Genomic DNA, 20,585 nt, shown 5'->3' with positions numbered 1-20,585 from the left:
TTTAACTGATTTTAAATGAGCAAATAACATCTTTGCTCTTACAAAACAATTATTTTAGTCTTTTATATATAATATATGTCTGAAACAAGCATTAAAAAGCCTGTAGAATAATAATAATAATAATAATAATAATAAAAGCCTTTTTGATATTCTGTTACCAAAAAAATGGCCAAGCAAATTGTAAATTACGTAAATTATATACAAATAAACTTTATGATATTGTTTAATAATATTCATTTGAACAGTTAAAAATGTATTCATAATATTAATAATAAAATAAAGAAGATATATTTTATAGCAATAAACAATAAATAGAAGTAGTAAAATATCATAATAATCAACATAAGCTTTTCTCTAACAAACATAAATGCTGAATCATGGTTTGACCAAAACATGTAGGATGTGTGGAGATATAATGTGAACAGAGGAGGAGTGTGTGTGTGTGTGTGTGTGTGTGTGTGTGTGTGTGATGTTAGTTCATACCTGACTGAGGTCTGGTGACGGCGCTCTCGTACACAGGAATCCCCTCCCCCAGGTTATTAAAGGCCTTCAGCGTGATCACGTAGTGGGAACTGGGATCTGAGAGACACAAAGAAATATGAAACAATCAGGTTCAAATCTAATCCGGACTGGGACTGGGACTGGGACTGGGACTGGGACTGAAACTGGGACTGGGACTGGGACTGGGACTGGAACTGGGACTGGGACTGGGACTGGGACTGGGACTGGGACTGGGACTGGGAGTACAGCGTCATCACATGTTTGTTAAAGCTGCTGTAGACGATCATTATTTATCAGATAAAGTCATAGCGTAGGCCTCATAGATCAATAAATCAAGATCATTTGCTAAAAAAAAGGAAGTAAAAGTTTAAAACTAAAAGTTAGTTTTGATCTTCACTGTAAACACTCTCTTATTGACGTTGTTAGAAAAGTTTCTTGCATTGCATTGTGGGACATGGACTCCCGTAAACTGATGCATAGAAGTGTTTTTAATTCGTTCAGGCAAGAGAAGCACTTAGTGTGTTTTTATTGTTAGTTACACTTTGTCATTTTAAACACTTGTTGTGCAAAGATCCAAAACATTGATAAGAATATGTTTTTTAAAGAATGCCATGATGAGGCTCCAATTTTAGACAGGCATGAAAGGCCTGTACTATGAAGCTGGATATGTACCTGTATATGTTGGCTTTACCTAACCACAGAGCAGCTGTATAGAGCAGCGTCTGACACACAGAGTTACCATGGTGATTTAGCACCATAAGACGTTAGCCAGCGTCGTAGTCAAGCACACACTGATTAAATCCCAGAAGTTAGTGCAATAAGAGTTTTTTTTTGTTTGTTATTGTTTATCTTTCTTTTTCTGTTTTTACTCAGTTTGAAATTTGAAAAGTACATAAAAAGTAAAACAAAGAAAAGTCCTGGCTATATTTGCAACTGCATTTTGTTGTTTTTTTCCTTCTCAAAAATGATGGTATGATCACATCGTCAAACCATCATTGTGTATCGTATCGTATCGTATCGTCCCTCCCTGAGAACAGTAGCTTCTGTTAAACTCATTAAGATTTCAAACCTTTCCAAGGGCAAATTAAAAGCTGAGTGCAGCAAAAAGGTGGATTTCATAACCATACGACCTTTAATTATCTCTTCCTCATTAGGCCGATCTGTGTAATGATGTAACGAGCGCTGAGGATGATCCTCTTGATTCTCTAAATACTCACTGAAGGGTAAAGATCAATAGGTTCACAGTGTGTGAATACTCTGAGGCTCTTATTGTGAAGGGCAAACATGATGCAGTTCTTACCGAGGTTCTCGATGGTGTAATAGCGCTGCTTGTAGTCCACTTTGATGGTCTGGGCGTGGGGGCTGCCGATGCCGTAGCCGATGGTGTAACCGCGTACCACGATGTCCTGGTTCTCAGGGGGGGTCCAGCTCACCACGATGCTGTTGATGAGGGGGCGGACGTGCAGAGAGCTGGGCTGGTCTGGAACACGAGACTCTGCAATGAAGGTATACGAAATGTCACAAATTTAACTGATGCTAAAACAAAAAACAATTTAAACCAAAAAAATCAAAAATTAAACATCTTTAAATTGAGTAAATACAATAAAAAGCATGAACAAGTTTCTTTACATTCTTTAAAAATTAAAAAGATGAAAAATACTTGTTTTTTGATTACTTCCTGTCACCGAAATAATGGCCAAAACAATAGAAAATTATTTACGTAACATAAATATACAATATTTGTTTGAAAATATTCATCCATCCATCCATCCATCCATCTTCTCCCGCTTAGCCGTTTCCGGGTCGCGGGGGCAGCATCCTCGGTAGGGAGGCCCAGACTTCCCTCTCCCCGGCCACTTCCTCCAGCTCTTCCGGGGGGACCCCGAGACGTTCCCAGGCCAGCCTAGAGACATAGTCTCTCCAGCGTGTCCTGGGTCTTCCCCGGGGCCTCCTTCCGGAGGGACGTGCCCTGAACGCCTCACTAGGGAGGCGTTCAGGGGGCATCCTAATTAGGTGCCCGAGCCACCTCATCTGGCTCTTCTCGATGCGGAGGAGCAGCGACTCTACTTTGAGCCCCTCCCGAATGACTGAGCTTCTCACCCTATCTCTAAGGGAGAGCCCAGCCACCCTACAGAGGAAACTCATTTCGGCCGCTTGTACCCGTGATCTTGTTCTTTCGGTCATGACCCAAAGTTCATGACCATAGGTGAGGGTTGGAACGTAGACCGACCTGTAAATAGAGAGCTTCGCTTTTTGGCTCAGCTCCCTTTTCACAATGACGGACCGGTGCAGACTCCGCATCACTGCAGACGCCGCACCAATCCGCCTGTCGATCTCTGGCTCCATCCTTCCCTCACTCGTGAACAAGACCCCGAGGTACTTGAACTCCTCCACCTGGGGCAGAACCAATATTCATTATTGGAAATTAAAAATGTAATAATAATAATAACAATAATAATATAATTATAATTAACAATTATTTAACTAGATTTTCATTGAATTTGTCACAAGTTTTACTTCCAATTAAATCTCAATCAATTAAAGTGTATTATTTTGAATAGACGCCAATATTTATGTTTGATATGATACAGTGATTTAAAATTACTCCCAATTTCTGCTTAACTTCAATAAATAATTCTCATGAAAAGTTTCTATTTTTTGAATAATGCCATAATTACAAAGCTTAAGTTCCTGTGGAAATTTGCCAGATATTTTTCATTCCTTTGATATACTGTATATACTATATCATTAAATTATTTGGTCTTACTGTCACCTGTGGGCTGATTAGGATGTTTTAAAGGGCCACATTTGGTCTCCCGGACCTTTAGTTTGAAACCCTGAATCTAAAACATGCAGGACGGGGGTCTCCAGGACCAGACTGATCGTTACCGTCCAGGTCGCTCTCAAAGGTCTCGGCCGTGGTCCAATCAGTGGCTGGACCGGTTCCGTTCACCGTCATGGCCGACACCCGGAAGGAGTATTCTGTCCCACGCTCCAGGCCTGGAGAAGCAGCACAAAGTTTATATTTTGATCTCCTATACTAACACAGCTGTAACGGAAGAAAATACAAACTTTTCTTAATGTATTATTTACCTTCCCTCCACTGGCCAACGGGGACACTGACTGAAGAGATGCAATAAAATATTCACAAAGTGCAAATATTTCAAAGCTCGGCCCAAACTTGTGGGCATCTCCCGCTGGACGTAAGAAGTCACCGACTACAGAAAAGTTCTTTTCTGAGACGGAGTCGCTTTGAAACGTGTGCTTTATTAAAAAGTTATGGAGTATTTTGGCCGTTTTAAAGGAATCCTCCAGTGTTTTTACAAATGTGGTCTAAAATCTTCTAAATGTCCTTATTAATAGATCTATGTCTAATAAAACACATTATTATGCACCATATTTGTTTTATTAACTTTAAAAAATGGGACTACTTTACAGTTTTAGAGCCTGTGTTCCTCCATCTTGATTAATCAGATTAGACAGATTTTACTGTCATTGTACAAAGTCATACAACATGTTTACGACATATAAAAATACAATAACAATACAATCTTAATACATGAAAAAAACACAAATATCTACTTAAGAAGAGACTGTTGAAGGATTTTCACCCAAAAAGACTTCTATTCACAGGGTTTGTGTGTCTTCAACAGTCCGTGATTTACTCTCTAACTTCAGCCACCAGAGCGTGTCAGCGTACTGTTTAAGGGAGAGTAAAGGTCCCTTAGGAGAGCTCTTTTTCTCTGCTTCATTGTCTACTACCAAACCTCAGAGTTGGAACTGTCGCCCCCTGAGGTCACAGATTTTTTTTCGGGTCACAACTCTTTCTGTAAACAGAAGAAGATTACTTCAAAATTTTTAAATTTTCCAGTGTTTTTAAAGCAAGGGTTCTCAACTGGTGGTCCCCCTGGGACCCACATTTTCCCACAGTCATTTAATCATGACACATTTTTTTTTTTAGAATTCAACTAACCAAATTTAGTTTTTCAAAATTAGCTGTTGAAAACACACATATATAATTTTTTTAAAACATGAATCTATTTATTTTCCTGTGCAACATGCATTTCCCAGCATGCCTGTCAAAAGAAATGTTTCTTTCAAAAATAAAAGACAAGTCCAACATGAGACAAGTATTTATTTATTTCTGACCAGCTGTTCGTGACCCACTTTTGGGTCCTGACCCACCAGTTGAGAATCACTGTTTGAGAGCAACCAAAAGCATTTTAACAGAAAAGCTACTAAATGATCTATAAACCAGGCTGAATGTTTCATTCCAATAGAAAACAATAGGATGTTTACAGGCAGTGGGGCCGTGTGACATCATCAATCACATGATTTCAAGATGGAGGAACACAAGCTCTAAAACTATAAAGTATTCCTAAAAGTTAATAAAATGAATATGGTGCATAATATTGTGTTTTGTTAGACATAGATCTACTAATAACTTTAGGACATTTAAAAGGTTTTAGGCGTAACTTGTAAAATCAGTGGAGGATCACTTTAAAACGAGATCCACAAAAACACAAATAAATAGAAAAATTAGGAATAAAGACATTATTGAGCAGAATGATGGACATATTACTCCCTGCTGGGCCAGCTTCAGTATCTAATATTTGATGTTTTTCTGTTGTAATTAACTGTAAAATATCTAATCATTGTCACACACTAATCCCTCAGTGGTTTCTATCTGGGCAGCAGCTTTTGGAGACAGCAGAAGTACAGATACAGTACGTTTGCCTTCGAGGCGACAACGTTGCGTTCTAAGCGACAAACACGCCCTAAAGAAGCTTCCCTTAAAGTCTCTCTTAGATGCTCCTTTTGTCTTTGATGCAGTGCACAGCGTGGGCTCCACTCACAGGCTGCTGAGACCACGTCTGAACTTAATCAGCGTCTCAGGCTGAAAGCTTTGGCGGTGATGTCAGGATACATCGTGTAGCTTCATTTTAGCAACAGGATGATGTGTTAAAGCAACTCATCTAAAGCCACACTCGCAAAAGTTTGAAGATTTTACAAAAAAATTGCCGCAGTGACTGAGATGAGAAACACAACCCACTGTGAAGGATCCACAGTTAGATGTGACTAGTGCTGCATCATATCAATATTAAACCACAGAAATATAAAAGGACACAGAGGAAAATACATCTATAATTATAGACATGTCAATACAACAGCTTCAACATCACAGAGATAGAAACGATGCAGGAAGTGTTTTTATCTCGTGTGTTGACTTTGTAACGCCTGTAATTATCCACTCAGTGAGTGTCAGCCTTGTCTACAATTATCTGTATTCACTGAAGTGAGACCAATTAAAACATCTTTTTTTTCTATATATTTGGAACCTCCAGCGTTAAAAACCTTAAATCTCTGTTGATTCTCCACCTTTACTTTGAAAGTTCTGAAAACATTTGAAGTGAGAAAGTGACCAAGTAGAATATCAACATGTGCTCATTTCATCCATAAAACCCACGTAGACATATTTCATTCACACATTTTCAGAGATCCTCCATTGGTCGACTGACCACACTTCCTGTTCACTTCAAAATAAGAGATTTTAAAAAAAACTAATGGAAGACAACAAGAGATGCTTTTATTTTGAAAAGTGGATGTTTGATTTTTAACTTGAAGCTGGTCCCAGAACCATTTTACATTCAGCTCCCAATGCATCATGGGATGGCTGAGTATGACGAGTGTGCACACAGTGCATACTTAAAAATGTGCTCATATCGTAGGGATGCACCAAAATGAAAATTCTAAATATGAAAATGAGAAAACTGAAACACTGAAAGGAATAATTATGTAAATTATTATTCCCATTGCATTTCTGGCTCTGAATGTTAATAACCACTAAAATGAAAACATTGCAATTGTATAAATTATAATCTTCAAAGAATAAATCAACAAAAAATATGTGAATATGTATTTAGCATTGACATTCCAACAATGCTCAATATAAAATAAAATAAAATAAAATGTTTAACTTGACCCACTCATACATTAAACCTATTAAAATCTTAGATAAATCTATAATAGAGGCCTCTTACTGGTTTTCCACAAAACATGAATGCAAAAAAAGACCACATTTTGAAACGCGTGTGGTTCAAATTTAATATTTTAGAGTCAGAAAGTTTAACCCTCCCATTAATAAAGACTTAATAAGTCATTTAAGTTTCCAATGCTTCATCTTTTTTTGTCTGTATTTATTTATTTATTTTGTTAGTTTCCATAAAAACTCACCAAAACAATTTTTGAAACTAGGTGCAGTTTTCATGATTTTTCAGCTAAAGTAATATTTTAAAATAAATCTTTTCACCTTAGCAAAGCCATGATTACATTGAACTTGTTTAAAAGGACTTAAAGTTATCTGCTGTCAGTTTATCTAAGTGTTTACTAATGATTGTAAAAACTAAACAAAAAGATGATAAATAATTTACCATCTCCCAGGATTCACTTTTTTGCATTCAGTTCTTATTAAAAATTAAACTTATAAAAAAATAGCAATAATAACTAGAATATTAACATTTTCTGAAGAAAATGACAATGAGGATGTAACGACTGTGATCCGCATCACAGAATTCAGAAGAGCCATCTATCCATAGCATTAACCTAGCATTAGCTTAGTATTAATGTTAGCTATGCATTGTCATTAACTTAGCATTAACATTAATCTAGCATTAGCATTAACCTATCATTATCCTAGCATAACCTTAGCATTTGCATTAATATTAGATTAGCATTAAAGGTAGGGAAGTTGATTTGCAAAAGCTAGCAGGATTATGACTGTAGCTTCAGGGGGCTCCGCCTTTACCCACCTCCCCCCTCCTCTCTGTGCCCCGCCTCACTCACATGCACGAGCGCCGTGCTGCAGAAGCAGATCTCAGCTCATCGCTTGTATTGTCTAGAAACTACGTTGTCTCATTCAACAGTAGTAAACACTAAACTTTATCATTATCTATGTTAAAAAAACTCAGTTTTAACTCTGCCAGTGGTGACGCGCTTTCAGTGTGAGGGGTCGAGAACGAGCCGGGAAACAGGGACACGTGATTGGTTAAAAAAACCGAAGCATCTCTTTTCATTGGTGGAAGTTATTACAGATTTACAGCTGCTACAGATGATGGGTTTTCTTTGTTCCTTTTTCAGAGAACATAGACCTTAATTTCTGTCAGGAAATAAAGACAATTTGAACCAAAAACTTAAAAAGTGTATCTGTAGAAAATTACCGTCCCTAGCTTTAACTTAGCATTAACCAAGAATTTTAGTTTCTACTTTTGAGAAAATTACGACTGTGTTGAGTTATTTTGGAAGAAATGACAATTTGTTCACAAAGATTTTTAGGTGAAAACTCATACATATGGTCATGTAGTGATGAGTCATCTCTAGACACCAGTGAAGACCAAACTTTGACAAAAAATAGCAAAAAAAAGTTTTTAGAAGTTCCTTAATACTGTGGTTGGTTACTGTCTGTATTAATATTAATATTAATATCAAAGCCGTGTGGCTGAAACGTTACCATCAACAAGCTTAGAGAGCTGTCCGCCCCCCGTGGTGTCGGCCGTCTCACTCCTCCGGGGGCCTTTACGGTAGCGGATCTTGTATCCGGTGATTTCGCCGTTCTGGCCAATGAGGGGCGGGGGCTGCCACCGCAGCATGATGCTCTGAGAGGGGGAGGGGAGAAGAGTTTATAATGAGTCACATGTACTTAACATTTAGACTGTGTAGTAAATGACCCACTAATGTACTACACACTACAAACTCAATGAGTATATACTGTCTACTATATGTACAATATACATATTATACATATACACACACACATATATATATACAGTATGTGTATATGTATACATAAAATACTAGTGTGAGTACAGTAATATGTTAGTATGACATTTATTATCTGAAGCTCATAGTTTAGCTAGTGTAGATCCTGCAGTGTGTGAAAGAGTTCATGTGTGAACAACAGGACACACACTTTAAACTGGTGCATTAGACACAAACACACATGGATAATTAAACAGTGTGTCTTTAAGGTGTGTGTGTGTGTGTGTGTGTACATCTACATGCATGAAAATCAGTGTGTGTTTAAAAGACACATGGGGGATGGCTCATGGTGGGAAAACAGCTAATTAACACTTTCTCCACACACACACACGCACACGCACACGCACACACACACACACACACACAAACCTGTTGATTGAACTGCTGACAATCATCAGGGAAGTGAACACACCTCATATACACATATTATACATATACATATATATATACAAATTACGGGTCGATAAGTTTACAGTAACATGATTTATTTTTTTCCTCTGCAGGTGAAATATGAGCTAAAAATCAAGTGAATATAAATTTGATAACATGAATTATTTTTTTCCCAGTTTAATTTGTCTGACTTTATGACAGCGGTTCTCAAACTATTTTTGGTTATTTCCCACTTTGAACAATGCACCCATTGTCCCCCCAAATAACCCTGACAAATAAGAAATCAACAAATGTATTGAAATAACGGAATAAATAACATTATATTTCATAATGAATCAAAAATTAAAAAAATTCAATTAAACTAATTACCTGCACGTTTCCCCCTTTCTTTGATTTATCCTCACCTGATTTCCTTTATGAATAACGTCACTTTGTTAAATGTATTTGTGACTGAAATATGCTCAGATACTGTCTACTATAGACTATAGTCTATAGTAGACACAGACAGTATATACTATAGTATATAGTATATAGTAGACAGTATATACTATAGTATATGGCTCATGGTGGGAAAACAGCTAATTAAACAGCTGTTACTGTCTACTGTCCATCGTAGACAGTATAGACTATAGTCCATAGTAGACAGTATATACTATATTATATACTGTCTACTATATACTATAGTCTATTGTAGACAGTATATACTATAGTGTGTAGTACGTTTATCACTGCCACCGCAGATTGAGAACAGATGCACGTACGCACACACACCTTTGAGTTGTGGACCTCCAGGGTGAGGTTTTGAGGGGGGGCGCTTGGTACTGTGAAGGAAAAGGAGAAAAAAGAAACAATAAGCTGTGATTTATTTTAAAAATATGATGATATATTCCAGGGTTTTTTTTTCAACCACTCGTTGTGATAAATGATTCAATTACAGCTAATTATTCTAAAAAAACATTTTTAAAAACAAATTAATTATTATCTGAAAATATGCCATTGTGCTGCTGTGAGCCCCTCCCCCCATCCCAAAGCACTCAGTCATAATAATAATATCATTAACTGTCACCACTCTGATACCCCCAACCATATTACTTCATTTGTCATTTGCACATGTATTTTTTTGTTGTTGTTTTTTTTTTAATTCAATTTAAATGTATTTTATTTTGTTCTAATTTATGTCTGTCCCACACTCATATATATTTGCACTATTATCCTATGTTGGTATTTATTTTGTTCTTACTGTGTGCTATTCTATTGTGTTAATAAAGGTCTATTCTATATATTATACATTATATAAAAATACCATGAAATTATGTAATATTAAAAAAATCCTGTATAAAACCAGTGGTGTATTGTGTGAACTGACCGTCAGAAAAGGTTCTCACAGTGACGTCCTCAGTGGAAACGCCTGAGCCGTGTTTGTTGTTGGCAACCACACGGAAACTGTACTCAGTGTTCTTCTTTAAGCCCGTCATAGTGTGAGACCGACCGTCCACGTCAACGTCCTGCAGAGAACAACACAACACGTTTCATCCATGGGTCCATCTGACCCTAAGGAATATTTACCTCCACAAAATCATTTTCAGAAAATCATTGACCAACTCTTATTGTGTAATTAGTGTCAGAAAAAAAGTGGTAGGGTTAAAAAATAAAAAGTATAAGGCTAAAATGTGTGGTGCGTTGCCACCGCTGTGTGCCCAGATTGATCAAACTAATGCTATGTGGGTGCTTTTATTTATTTATTTATTTATTTATAGGATTTTTTTGGCTCTAGTGGCCTTTATATGACAGTTGCTTGACAGGAGGGGGGTGAGAGAGAGCGGGGAATGACACGCAGGAGCCTGGACCCGCTGCAGGTGAGGAGCTACAGCCTCCGTACATGGGGCGGGCGCTCAGCCCACTGAGCTACACACCGCCCCATGTGGGTGCTTTTAATGCATTATATTAATGTAACTGTGGCTTTTCTTCTATTGATGTATTTTCTCACCTAGTTGTTGTTTACGTGATGCATTTACAAGTTGAAATCTGGTATCCATGGTAATGATGAAAAAACTGACTTTTACAGATATTCACGTAATATTACAGATATTCTTTAAGTGCTAAACAGGTAAGAAATCATTTTTAAACATGTTTAAATGTTTGAGCATATTATAATCAAAGTGTTCTGAGTAAACAGTGAAGTTGTTCTCCTTCTCCTGATTCTGTAAAATAACATTTAGAAATGTCAGAGATCTTTCTACTAACACGTGTGTTCCATCAGCCGTTTAGGGCGTTACTATTGGCTGCTCGACTGAAGTCACGGGGCGTTCAGGGACCTCAATAGTAAAAGTCTCCATAACAACGTTAGACATAGTTTACTGTTTTATTCACACTATGCTGAGATGCTCAGAGAAGAGTCTCATTCACTTTGGATTTTAGGATTGTTCTATACATTTTAACTCTTGAGGACAATCACAGCAATAAAGTTGCACTACTGACAATATATCTGATGTCTGCACTCATTTTTAAGTGCAAAGAAAAAGAAAAAAAAATCTAATTGAAACTCAAATTTTTCTTTCAAAAATTTGAGATGTTTTCTAGAAAAATTGGCCCCGCCCTAGTGAGGACCAAACAAAGCACACTGATGAACGTTTAGTGAAATCCTTCATCTTCTTCTAGTTTAATGCTGCTATAATCATGCAGCTAATAGGATGGAGCTAACAGCTAACACGTGTTTTTGTAGCTCATTGGTTCACGTTCAATCACATCTGATCCTGTTTGTATTCAGCTGCACCATCCAGACACTGGGAGTGAAATATGATCTTATTCTTCTTCTACATGGATGTGATGGTGACCTTTGAACTCCACTAGCTGTCGTAAGATTTGATGAAATGTTGTGCACACTACGCATTGACTCTAATATCTTTGTGTTTCTCATGTTGTACATCAGGGCTGTCAACTCATTTTAGTTCAAATATAAAGTAGTTTGATCTTAAGTGGGCCACAGATTTTGTGCAGGAAAACAAATAATTTCAGCATTATTTTTCCCTAGTTTATACTTTTACGTATACATAAAATACTAAATATGTAAGAAACTGACAAAATCCAAGCAATAAGTGACAGATATCATCCCAACAGGGTCTACACTTTACATTTCCTAGATTTTTTGACTAATTTTCTATCTAATTAGAGCAAATATTATGTCATAATTTGGAGGGAAATTGAAGGTTTTGTAATAATTGAGTTTTTTCAACAGTTGAACATTAACAATAACTGTAATCATGTGATATACAGTAAGCACAGGGAAAACTGTGATCACCTGCAAATACCACTGAGTTTAATTTACACAATGATTCATGTTTTCTCTGTTATTTTTACTTTCTCCAAAGGGCCAAATTGGATTCTCCAAAGGGCCGGATTTGGCCCCCGGGCCATGAGTTTAACACATGACGCACATTGTTTTTGTAGTTTTTTAGTTGCATTACTACTCAGTGGGTATCAGACCCTTTAACAGGTGGCTCGTTTTAAAAAGGCATTGATCAGAGATGAAAGGACAGGAGGAGGGCTCTGATTGGCTGAGGCTGTGAAGTTGCTCCGTCACTGTTCGTTGCCAACACTTTGTCCGTGTAGTAGAGTTATAGGTGAGAACTTCTCCATTGCCGATGACGGGTTTCCTCCCAGCTCAGAGAGATGGACGTGGGTGAAGTGGGTGTGGCCTGCAAGGTTAGGGGCGGGGCCAGGAACTTGGACTGGTGACAAGAGGAAAGACAAGGAGAGAAGAAGAGTTAAAAGCTGAATATATTCATCTCTGCTTTTATTCACTTTGGTTTATTTAAAAGAAAGACTTATTTCTAATTAAAAATGTAATGTGGGCTTTTGTTTTCAATTTGTCAATGTTTGTATTTTTCTTTGCTTTTTCTGTTCTCTGTAAATTCATGTGTTTTTGGGGTAATTTTGTGTATTCTCTGGTTGTTTTGTACGTCTTGAGTCATTTTGTGTTTTTTGACATTATGTATGTCATTCTTTGTAAATGTATTGTCATTTTTGTGTTTTTTGTGAATTAGTGTATTTCTCTCCCATTGTGCATGTCTGAAATCACAAGTCATTTTGTGGAATTTAAAAAAAAATTGTGTATTTTTTTTGTCAGTTTATACAATTTTGTTAATATTTTGTGCATTTCTGTTGTTTTCATTTTGTGTTTTTGTCTGTCAACACGTGTGTTTTTCTGTGTTTTTTCAGGTTTCTTTTGTGTGTGTGTGTTTGTGTGTGTAGTGGTTGTTTTTCTTGTGGAGTCATTTTGAGTATTTTGTGGGTTTTCTGTCACAGTTTTGAATTTTTATTTTCCATTTGTGTTTTTGGAGTCCTTTTCTATATTTTTGTTGTGATTTTGTTTTTGTTTTGTGTGTCTCTCTCGCATTTTGTGTCATTTGTTGACATTGTTGTGTTTTTGGTATAATTTTGTTGTGTTTTTGTTGTTGTTTGTGTGTTTTCTGTCACAGGTTAGAAATGTTCTAAATGTGCTTTTCGAGTCCTTTTCTGTATTCATGCATCCATTTGTGTCATTTCGTTGCCGTTTGTCGCGTCTGCAGTCATTTTGTTCTATTTTTATTGCATCATTGCATAAAAACAAAGTGAGGGCTGCATGTGTGGCACATCCCTAATTTATTCCATTTATATAGACATTAAACTATAACACTGTAATTACTTTTGTGAAGAAGTGGTCGTCTTCATTGATTGGACACTCGCTCTCTGTTCCAACAGGACGTTGTGCTACTATAATCCTGTCAGCAGCAGTAAAACGGATGCTTTATCACTGATTGTCCTGTAAATAAACGGATCTAATACCCAATGTAACACACGTAAATTTAGAGTGGACATCGCCCTTAAACGCATCGTTTTTCTTTCATCAAGCCCAGTGAGAGCCACAGCGTGGGAGAAATATGTTGCAATTATTTCTGTCTGTTCCCTACAAAGAGTGCACGCCGTAAATATGTCGACAGTGACATTTCTGGGTGTGTGTGCTGGATTTAAGAAGAAACAATGAGTGTGAGGTTTAAGCAGCAGATATATGTGGATATGTGGCTGTAGCTGCAGGTTGTCCTTGGAAGAAGAAAAAGAGCTCCTGTTTGTCACACACGGTGTGGATACGAGTGTATTCCTTCTGAGAGTCTCAGTACAACTTGTGTGTGTGTGTCTCAAATATATCAGCGGCTCAGGGACAGAGAGCTGAGACTTTCAACATGGGCTGCTGTTTGGTTCAAAAGGTGTGTGCAACGTCAATTTGTTTGGGCTGGGCTGCAATAATACCTTTGAAAAATCATTTCATAAAATTGGTCCACCGGAGTGAGTCACAATGTGCGGTATAGAGTGAATCGCTGGAGAAAGGCCCACCCCCACTTCCTGGTTTTGAAGCGGAGCAGCGACCCAGATGTGTGTGGGGGCGTGGGCCGGACAGAGCTCTGTGTCAGGTAGCAGAATAATATAATAATAACAATGTATACTTTATTAATCACCGTAGTGAAAATTCTTCTCTGTATTTGAAACATTTTTACTAATTGTTTGTGAAGTCATTTTGTGTATTTCTGTTTTTTTGTGTCTTGAGTCATTTCCTCTGTTAATATGTGTGTTTTTCTGTCAATCTTCCATTAGTTTTTAATGTAATAGTCATTTTGTATGTCTGGAGTCATTTTCTGCGTGTGTGACACATCGCTGACAGCAGGTTGACCACACCCACCCAAGTCATAGATGGAAAGATTTGGACGCACGCACACTGAATGCACGCCGTGTGTGTGTGTGTGCGTGTGTGCGTTACCTTCAGCTTGCGTGGCCACTTTGAGCGCCGCTGAGCTCTCTCCCTGTCCGTTGCTGTTGTGGGCGACGACCCTAAAGCGATACTTGGTGTCGGGCATCAGACTCTGGATGGTGACCTGCATCTCTCCAGGACGGGAGGTGTTGACCACGCGCTCCCTGACATCACACACAGCGACACAGCACATGTTTGTATGTAGTTATTAGATTTTACGAGTGAAATAAATCTCATTTTAATGAGATACTGACGTCAGTGATGACTGTGCTTTGATCATATGTATCTAGTGAAATAAAGGTTCTTATACTTTATGAACTCATTTAACCATAAAAACAAAGGTCTTTGTGTTATATTTACAAAAACAAAGCAAACCACCTTTTTATCAGTTATTGTCACTTATCTGGATCAATGATCCTGATCATAGAACATCATCATTCACATTTTAAAGGCTTAGAGGAAAACCCCATTAATAACATACAGTAGGTCCTACTGTAATAATCAGTATATTGATCCAAATTCCCTCCAGAATCTAATGGAATGTTCCATGGTGTAAGGTCTATTTATTTAAAACTTTGTCAAAATTTGTTAATCAGTTTTAACGAAATCCTGCTAACAAAATAAAATATAATAAAAGCTCCTTTTCTAAGGGCCTGTTAAAAACAGATGTATTAGGTTATAAAGTAGTGATATTTATTGATCCTGATCCAACTCTCAATATTTTAGACAAGCATTTCAATTGTTCATATTTAGTTAATAACCTCTATGGGTAGAAACCAGGATATTACAATTGATCTTTGCAATTAGCTGAGAACAAGAACATGTGACATCATTGGACCATCTGCGTCACTGTTAGCCCCGCCCCTTTTGTACAAACGATCACCTGTGGACTCGACCATCTGTGTGAGTAGGATGGACTGAGACAACAGGGAATATAGAGGGGCTAGTTAGCATAGCATAGATTGTTCTTTATAGAGATTTTAATAGTATAGAGTGGGCGTGGCTTAAAAGCTACAGGAGCCCCGCCCACAATCAAGGCAGTTTTTCTAATTTACCCCCTAGTGACAGGTCAGGAGAAAACAGGGGGTTTAGTTACATTTTAACTTCACCTAAATTAAACTAATGTTAAACTTAACATTTTATTTTCTTTTTTGAAAATATATATATAATATATATATATATATATATATATATATTCATTTATTCAGATAACTTTTTTTACTTTGATCTCCTGACATGTTTGGACTGTCAACTGTCATGGCCAAAAAAAACTTATCAAAGCAATCAGCAGATGCCTCTGAGGAACACTGACAGTTGGCAGTCCAAACATGTCACGCACACACACACACACGCAGACACAGACAGACAGACACACACGCAGACACACACACAGACACAGACAGACAGACACACGCAGACGCAGACACAGACAGACAGACAGACAGACACACACACACACACGCAGACACAGACAGACAGACACACACGCAGACACACACACAGACACAGACAGACAGACACACACACACACACACACGCAGACACACACGCAGACAGACAGACAGACAGACAGACACACACACACACAGACACAGACAGACAGACAGACACACACACACACAGACACAGACAGACAGACACACACACACGCAGACACAGACACAGACACACACACACGCAGACACAGACAGACAGACAAACACACACACACACACGCAGACACACACACACAGACAGACAGACAGACACACACACACACACACGCAGACACACACAGACACAGACAGACAGACAGACAGAAAACACACACCATACACAGACGCAGACAGACAGACACACACACACACACCTGCTGGTTCCCTCCGGCTGTAGAACACTGAGTACGTCAAGTCGTCTCCATGAGGTTCTGCTGTTGGCGCCACGTCAGCTTGATGAAGCGGGTGGAGACCAGGGAAGCCACCACGTCCCGGGGGGGGTGGTGTGGGCCCTGCTGGGGGGCCACCTACGGAGCCTGGCGTTACATGGTCAGTAGTGTTAGGAGTCAGTGAGGGGGGGGGAAAGAGGGCAGGGCTACGTCTGTGGGACGGGGGGGATGGAAGGAATAGTGTAGTGGACGGGGGGGGGGGGGGGGGGGGGGAATGACAGTGAAACAAGAAAAGGAACAAAAAAAGAAGAAAAAACAAAATAACATAATAACAAAAAAGACTTTGGCGTGACAAGAAACCACAGAAATTAAATACTTTCTACTGCGTTGACAATAAAAACACGACGGGGGGGGGGGGGGCTACACATGCACACACACGCACGTACGCTCTAACGCACAGTTAGTGTCAGCAGCGCATACACTACCCTCCCTGTTCATCATTTACTGTATTATTCATTAAGTATCTGGATCAATATATCCATTGGTTAACAGACGATCACATCAAATCAATAGAAACTCAAACTATTGATCAACAACTCAGGACTTCATTCTTCTGGTTAAAAAGAATGATTTTCATTTAAATATCAATAAATATTTCATATTGAAACATCATTAACACATGAAATCACAAAAACTCATACAAACAACATAAAATGTGCAATTAAATATTTTAGAGCAGTATTAATAAAGTTTTTATTCTTCTATTTTCATTGCTTCAATGTTCAGCAAGGGTGTTCTCACTTCCCCTCCTCACCAGGGAGTGCTGCCCCCAGTTTGAGAACCACTGTATTATAAGATTATTTTACAAACACTGTAATAAAGTGACCGTTTTTAAAACAGCAGCATTGGTGTCCCATAACGTTGCTACTGTAACATTCCTCAGCACAACCACAGAAATGTTTTTGTGGCGTGTTTAGCTTCAGACGAACCGTTCGTGGTCAGACGTGGGGAGTGAATGACGGCGAGGGGGTGAAACCAACGCATACGGAAAGAATGTTAGAGGGAACCATGTTTCCATTCATTCATCAGGTCAAAGCTTCAGTACATTAACATTAACATTAACATTAACATTAACATTTACATTAACATTTACATTTACATTAACATTTACATTAACATTTACATTAACATTTACATTAACATTTTCTGATCATCAGACCATAATCTGTTACATGTTTAAACAATGACTGGTCATAATACGTCTGCACTTTTAAAGGTTTTTAATGATATTCTGACTCTGGCAACATAACATATTTTAATTTTTTGTTTGAGAGATGCCCATTGATGAAAAACGGTGATTAACTGAACCAAGATAAAACAGAATTCAATAATATACAACAAAACAAAAGCACATCAGCCTTTCATTAGCCTCCCTCCCACCAGGGGGCGCTATAGCAACCCACATAATAAAATAAACTAGTTTATAGTTTTATAATATAAACAATCAAGTACAGGACAGGAGCTCTAATTATTATGAAGGTTGGAGTTAATCTTGAAACTCAATACTAATAATAATATATTGATAATAATAATATTTTGATTAAAATTGGGAAACAATTTGAACAAAATATGTAATGATAATAATAATGGTAAAACAACACCATGCTTTAAACTTATGTAACAATAAAGTAATGTACACTTGGTTTTAAGATAAATGGTCACATTTGCTAGATAAGAATCACAGCGTCTCAATAAAAGATAAAATACACAGAAATCAGTGATTCCTGCTCAAACATTCAGTTTACACAAAAAGCACCGCAGGCAGGGAATTTAATTATGACGAACGTATGTGTGTGTGTACAGATATTATCACACACACACTAACTTTCTCTTCATGTCTGTAACAGATTAAAGATACCTTCAGATTAACAGAATAATAATGAGATGTTTTTATGGGTTTGTATTATTATCAAACATGCTTATGATGGAAACATAAGTTCACTATTGAGCCTCAAATATACACGATTATTTTGAAGTCCTTCATTTTGCAAGATTTCTACATTTCCATCTGTTTACGATTGTATTTAAAAACCCGTTTATGGGAGAAAAATAATGTGTGAATGCGTAATAACGTCTTAAAACCTGCAGTAGAGAATTTAATACGTGATATTTTGGTTTCAGGAAGTAAATTCTGTGATTTTCATCTGTAACCTGATGTCCTACGTATTAATCATAGCTCTAATAACTGTATGTTTTTAGTTTAAATAATTCAGGCTTTAGAGGGAGTGTTATTATGGACTGTATCTATAATTTGCCTGTTTTTGTCATTTATAAAAGGCTAAGAAAACAAACCCTAAGTAGAAACTGAATGAACTTAATTTACTTAATTTAACGATTCTCTAAATTTCTACAACTGATGTCTGACAGGTTACGTCTGCTTTTCTGCCCTGGAGCTCGTCTGCTTCATTCAAAGCGTTATTTATTCCAATACAATGATGGTTACCCGTGACGACAGCAGTAACATAAGCAAACTGAGACGCCCCTCCCTGTTAACGGCCACGCCTGTTATTAAAACATCATGACTTTTTAAATGATCAGTGATTATCCTCATCATGCTCACTAATTATTAACTTTATCCAGAAAAATATCTGAACTGAAGCATTTTGGGTGAAACGACTACCAATAAAGTGGTAGAAGAAGAAGAAGAAGAAAAGAAGAAAAGAAGAAGAAAAGAAGAAAAAGAAGAAGAGAAGAAAAAAAAAGAAAAAAGAAAGAAGAAAAAAAAAAGAAAAGAGAAGAAAGAAAAAGAAGAAAAGAAGAAAAGAAGAAGAAGAAGAAGAAGAAGAAGAAAAAAAGAAGAAGAAAAAAAAACTTGAAAACTGACTAATAATAATAATAATAATAATAATATAATAATACTGAAAACTGATGAATTCATCTTGTGCAACATTAATACAGAAACATTTTAGTGTTTTATTGGCACTTGATGGTAATAATGACAGATTTTAAAAAGTAATAAAAGCTCAAATATCTTTTATTTCTTCATATCTGTGAGATGAAAAAACAAACACTAACTAACTAATCATGTTTCTATGTTCTGACAGTTGTAGTTTATTGACAGTTTTCCACCAATCACCAACGTACATGTCTGAGACTGTTACAGTACGTTAGCATTAGCGTTAGCATTAACGTTAGCCTCCACTGCTAATGCTGCCCATCTCTATTCATAGCTGATGAATAGTGTCATTAGTGTCTGTGCCAGAGGTAACGAATTAGCATCATTAAGGCTTAATGAGGAAGGTTACTGTGGATGTGCATAATAAATACACACACACACACACACACACACACACACGTAAACTTTATGATGATAAAATAACTGATAAGATAGTTTACACTACTGCACATAATATTACGATTATACTGCCACCTACTGGCATGGAGGACTGAATAAAGGCTTCATTTTTGGGTCATGACCCTATTTCAATAAATACTTTATTTATCCCAGGGGGAAATTACTGACATTACAGTGGCTCAAAAAAATATTACAAATATGAAGAATAAACGATAAACAAAGAAAGAAAGAAAAATAAACATACGTAATTAAGTAAAAGACTGTTTATTAAATACAAGCAAAAAAAAAAAAAGATAATAATACAAATATAATATAGATATTGACAACAATCAAAGCTGAAGTTTGATCGCCACAGGCAGGAATTATTTCTTATTATTTTCTGATCATGTTTTTTATAGTATGTAACAAATACAAAGTAGCTAAGATTAGTGTAGAAAGTGACAAGATACACCAGCTCATACATTTATTTATTATCATATATTAGGAGGAGCAGCTATATTTAGAACCACTCACTGTGAGATCACTAAGTCCACAATAGTTTGTTGTCAGTTGAACCTTTAGTGAACTGTTAGCGTGAAATGTTTCTCTGGTTATCACAGTGTGTGCTAATAGGCTCCGCCCTTTAGCGCTGTGACTGTGTCAGTTTATCATTGGACAGCGAAAAGGTTTTTTTTTCCCTGCTCAGAAACATCAATATAGTATTTATTTACTGAGATAAATCTTTTCTCACGGAGATGAATTATTTTAGGACAAAATTCAAACAGTAAGAATAAAACTACAAACTAAAAGTAATGGTAAAAAACATTTGGTAAACTACGAACGTGGGTGATATAGAAACTACACAAACATGTTTAAAGGTGGAAGCAGGGGTTATTCTG

At 37.1% G+C, this 20,585-nt stretch overlaps 1 protein-coding gene across 1 annotated transcript in view; it reads right to left on the bottom strand.

Moving 5' to 3' along the window:
- Positions 1–20,585, bottom strand: part of neo1a (neogenin 1a) — a 257,814-nt gene that overhangs the window by 19,612 nt on the left and 217,617 nt on the right. Inside the window, 15 exon segments of the mRNA XM_028473556.1 lie at positions 484–579; positions 1,802–1,996; positions 3,391–3,501; positions 8,009–8,153; positions 9,478–9,527; positions 10,073–10,211; positions 11,631–11,676; positions 11,940–11,958; positions 12,353–12,407; positions 12,409–12,434; positions 14,498–14,652; positions 16,338–16,353; positions 16,356–16,403; positions 16,406–16,464; positions 16,466–16,499. Of these exon segments, the coding sequence (XP_028329357.1) occupies positions 484–579; positions 1,802–1,996; positions 3,391–3,501; positions 8,009–8,153; positions 9,478–9,527; positions 10,073–10,211; positions 11,631–11,676; positions 11,940–11,958; positions 12,353–12,407; positions 12,409–12,434; positions 14,498–14,652; positions 16,338–16,353; positions 16,356–16,403; positions 16,406–16,464; positions 16,466–16,499 (1,194 nt within the window).

This window comes from Gouania willdenowi, chromosome 3 (assembly GCF_900634775.1).
Source record: "Gouania willdenowi chromosome 3, fGouWil2.1, whole genome shotgun sequence".
In the NCBI taxonomy this organism is placed as follows: domain Eukaryota; kingdom Metazoa; phylum Chordata; class Actinopteri; order Blenniiformes; family Gobiesocidae; genus Gouania; species Gouania willdenowi.
Note: the sequence above shows the minus strand (reverse complement) of the source record. Positions and strands in the feature narration are given on the sequence as shown.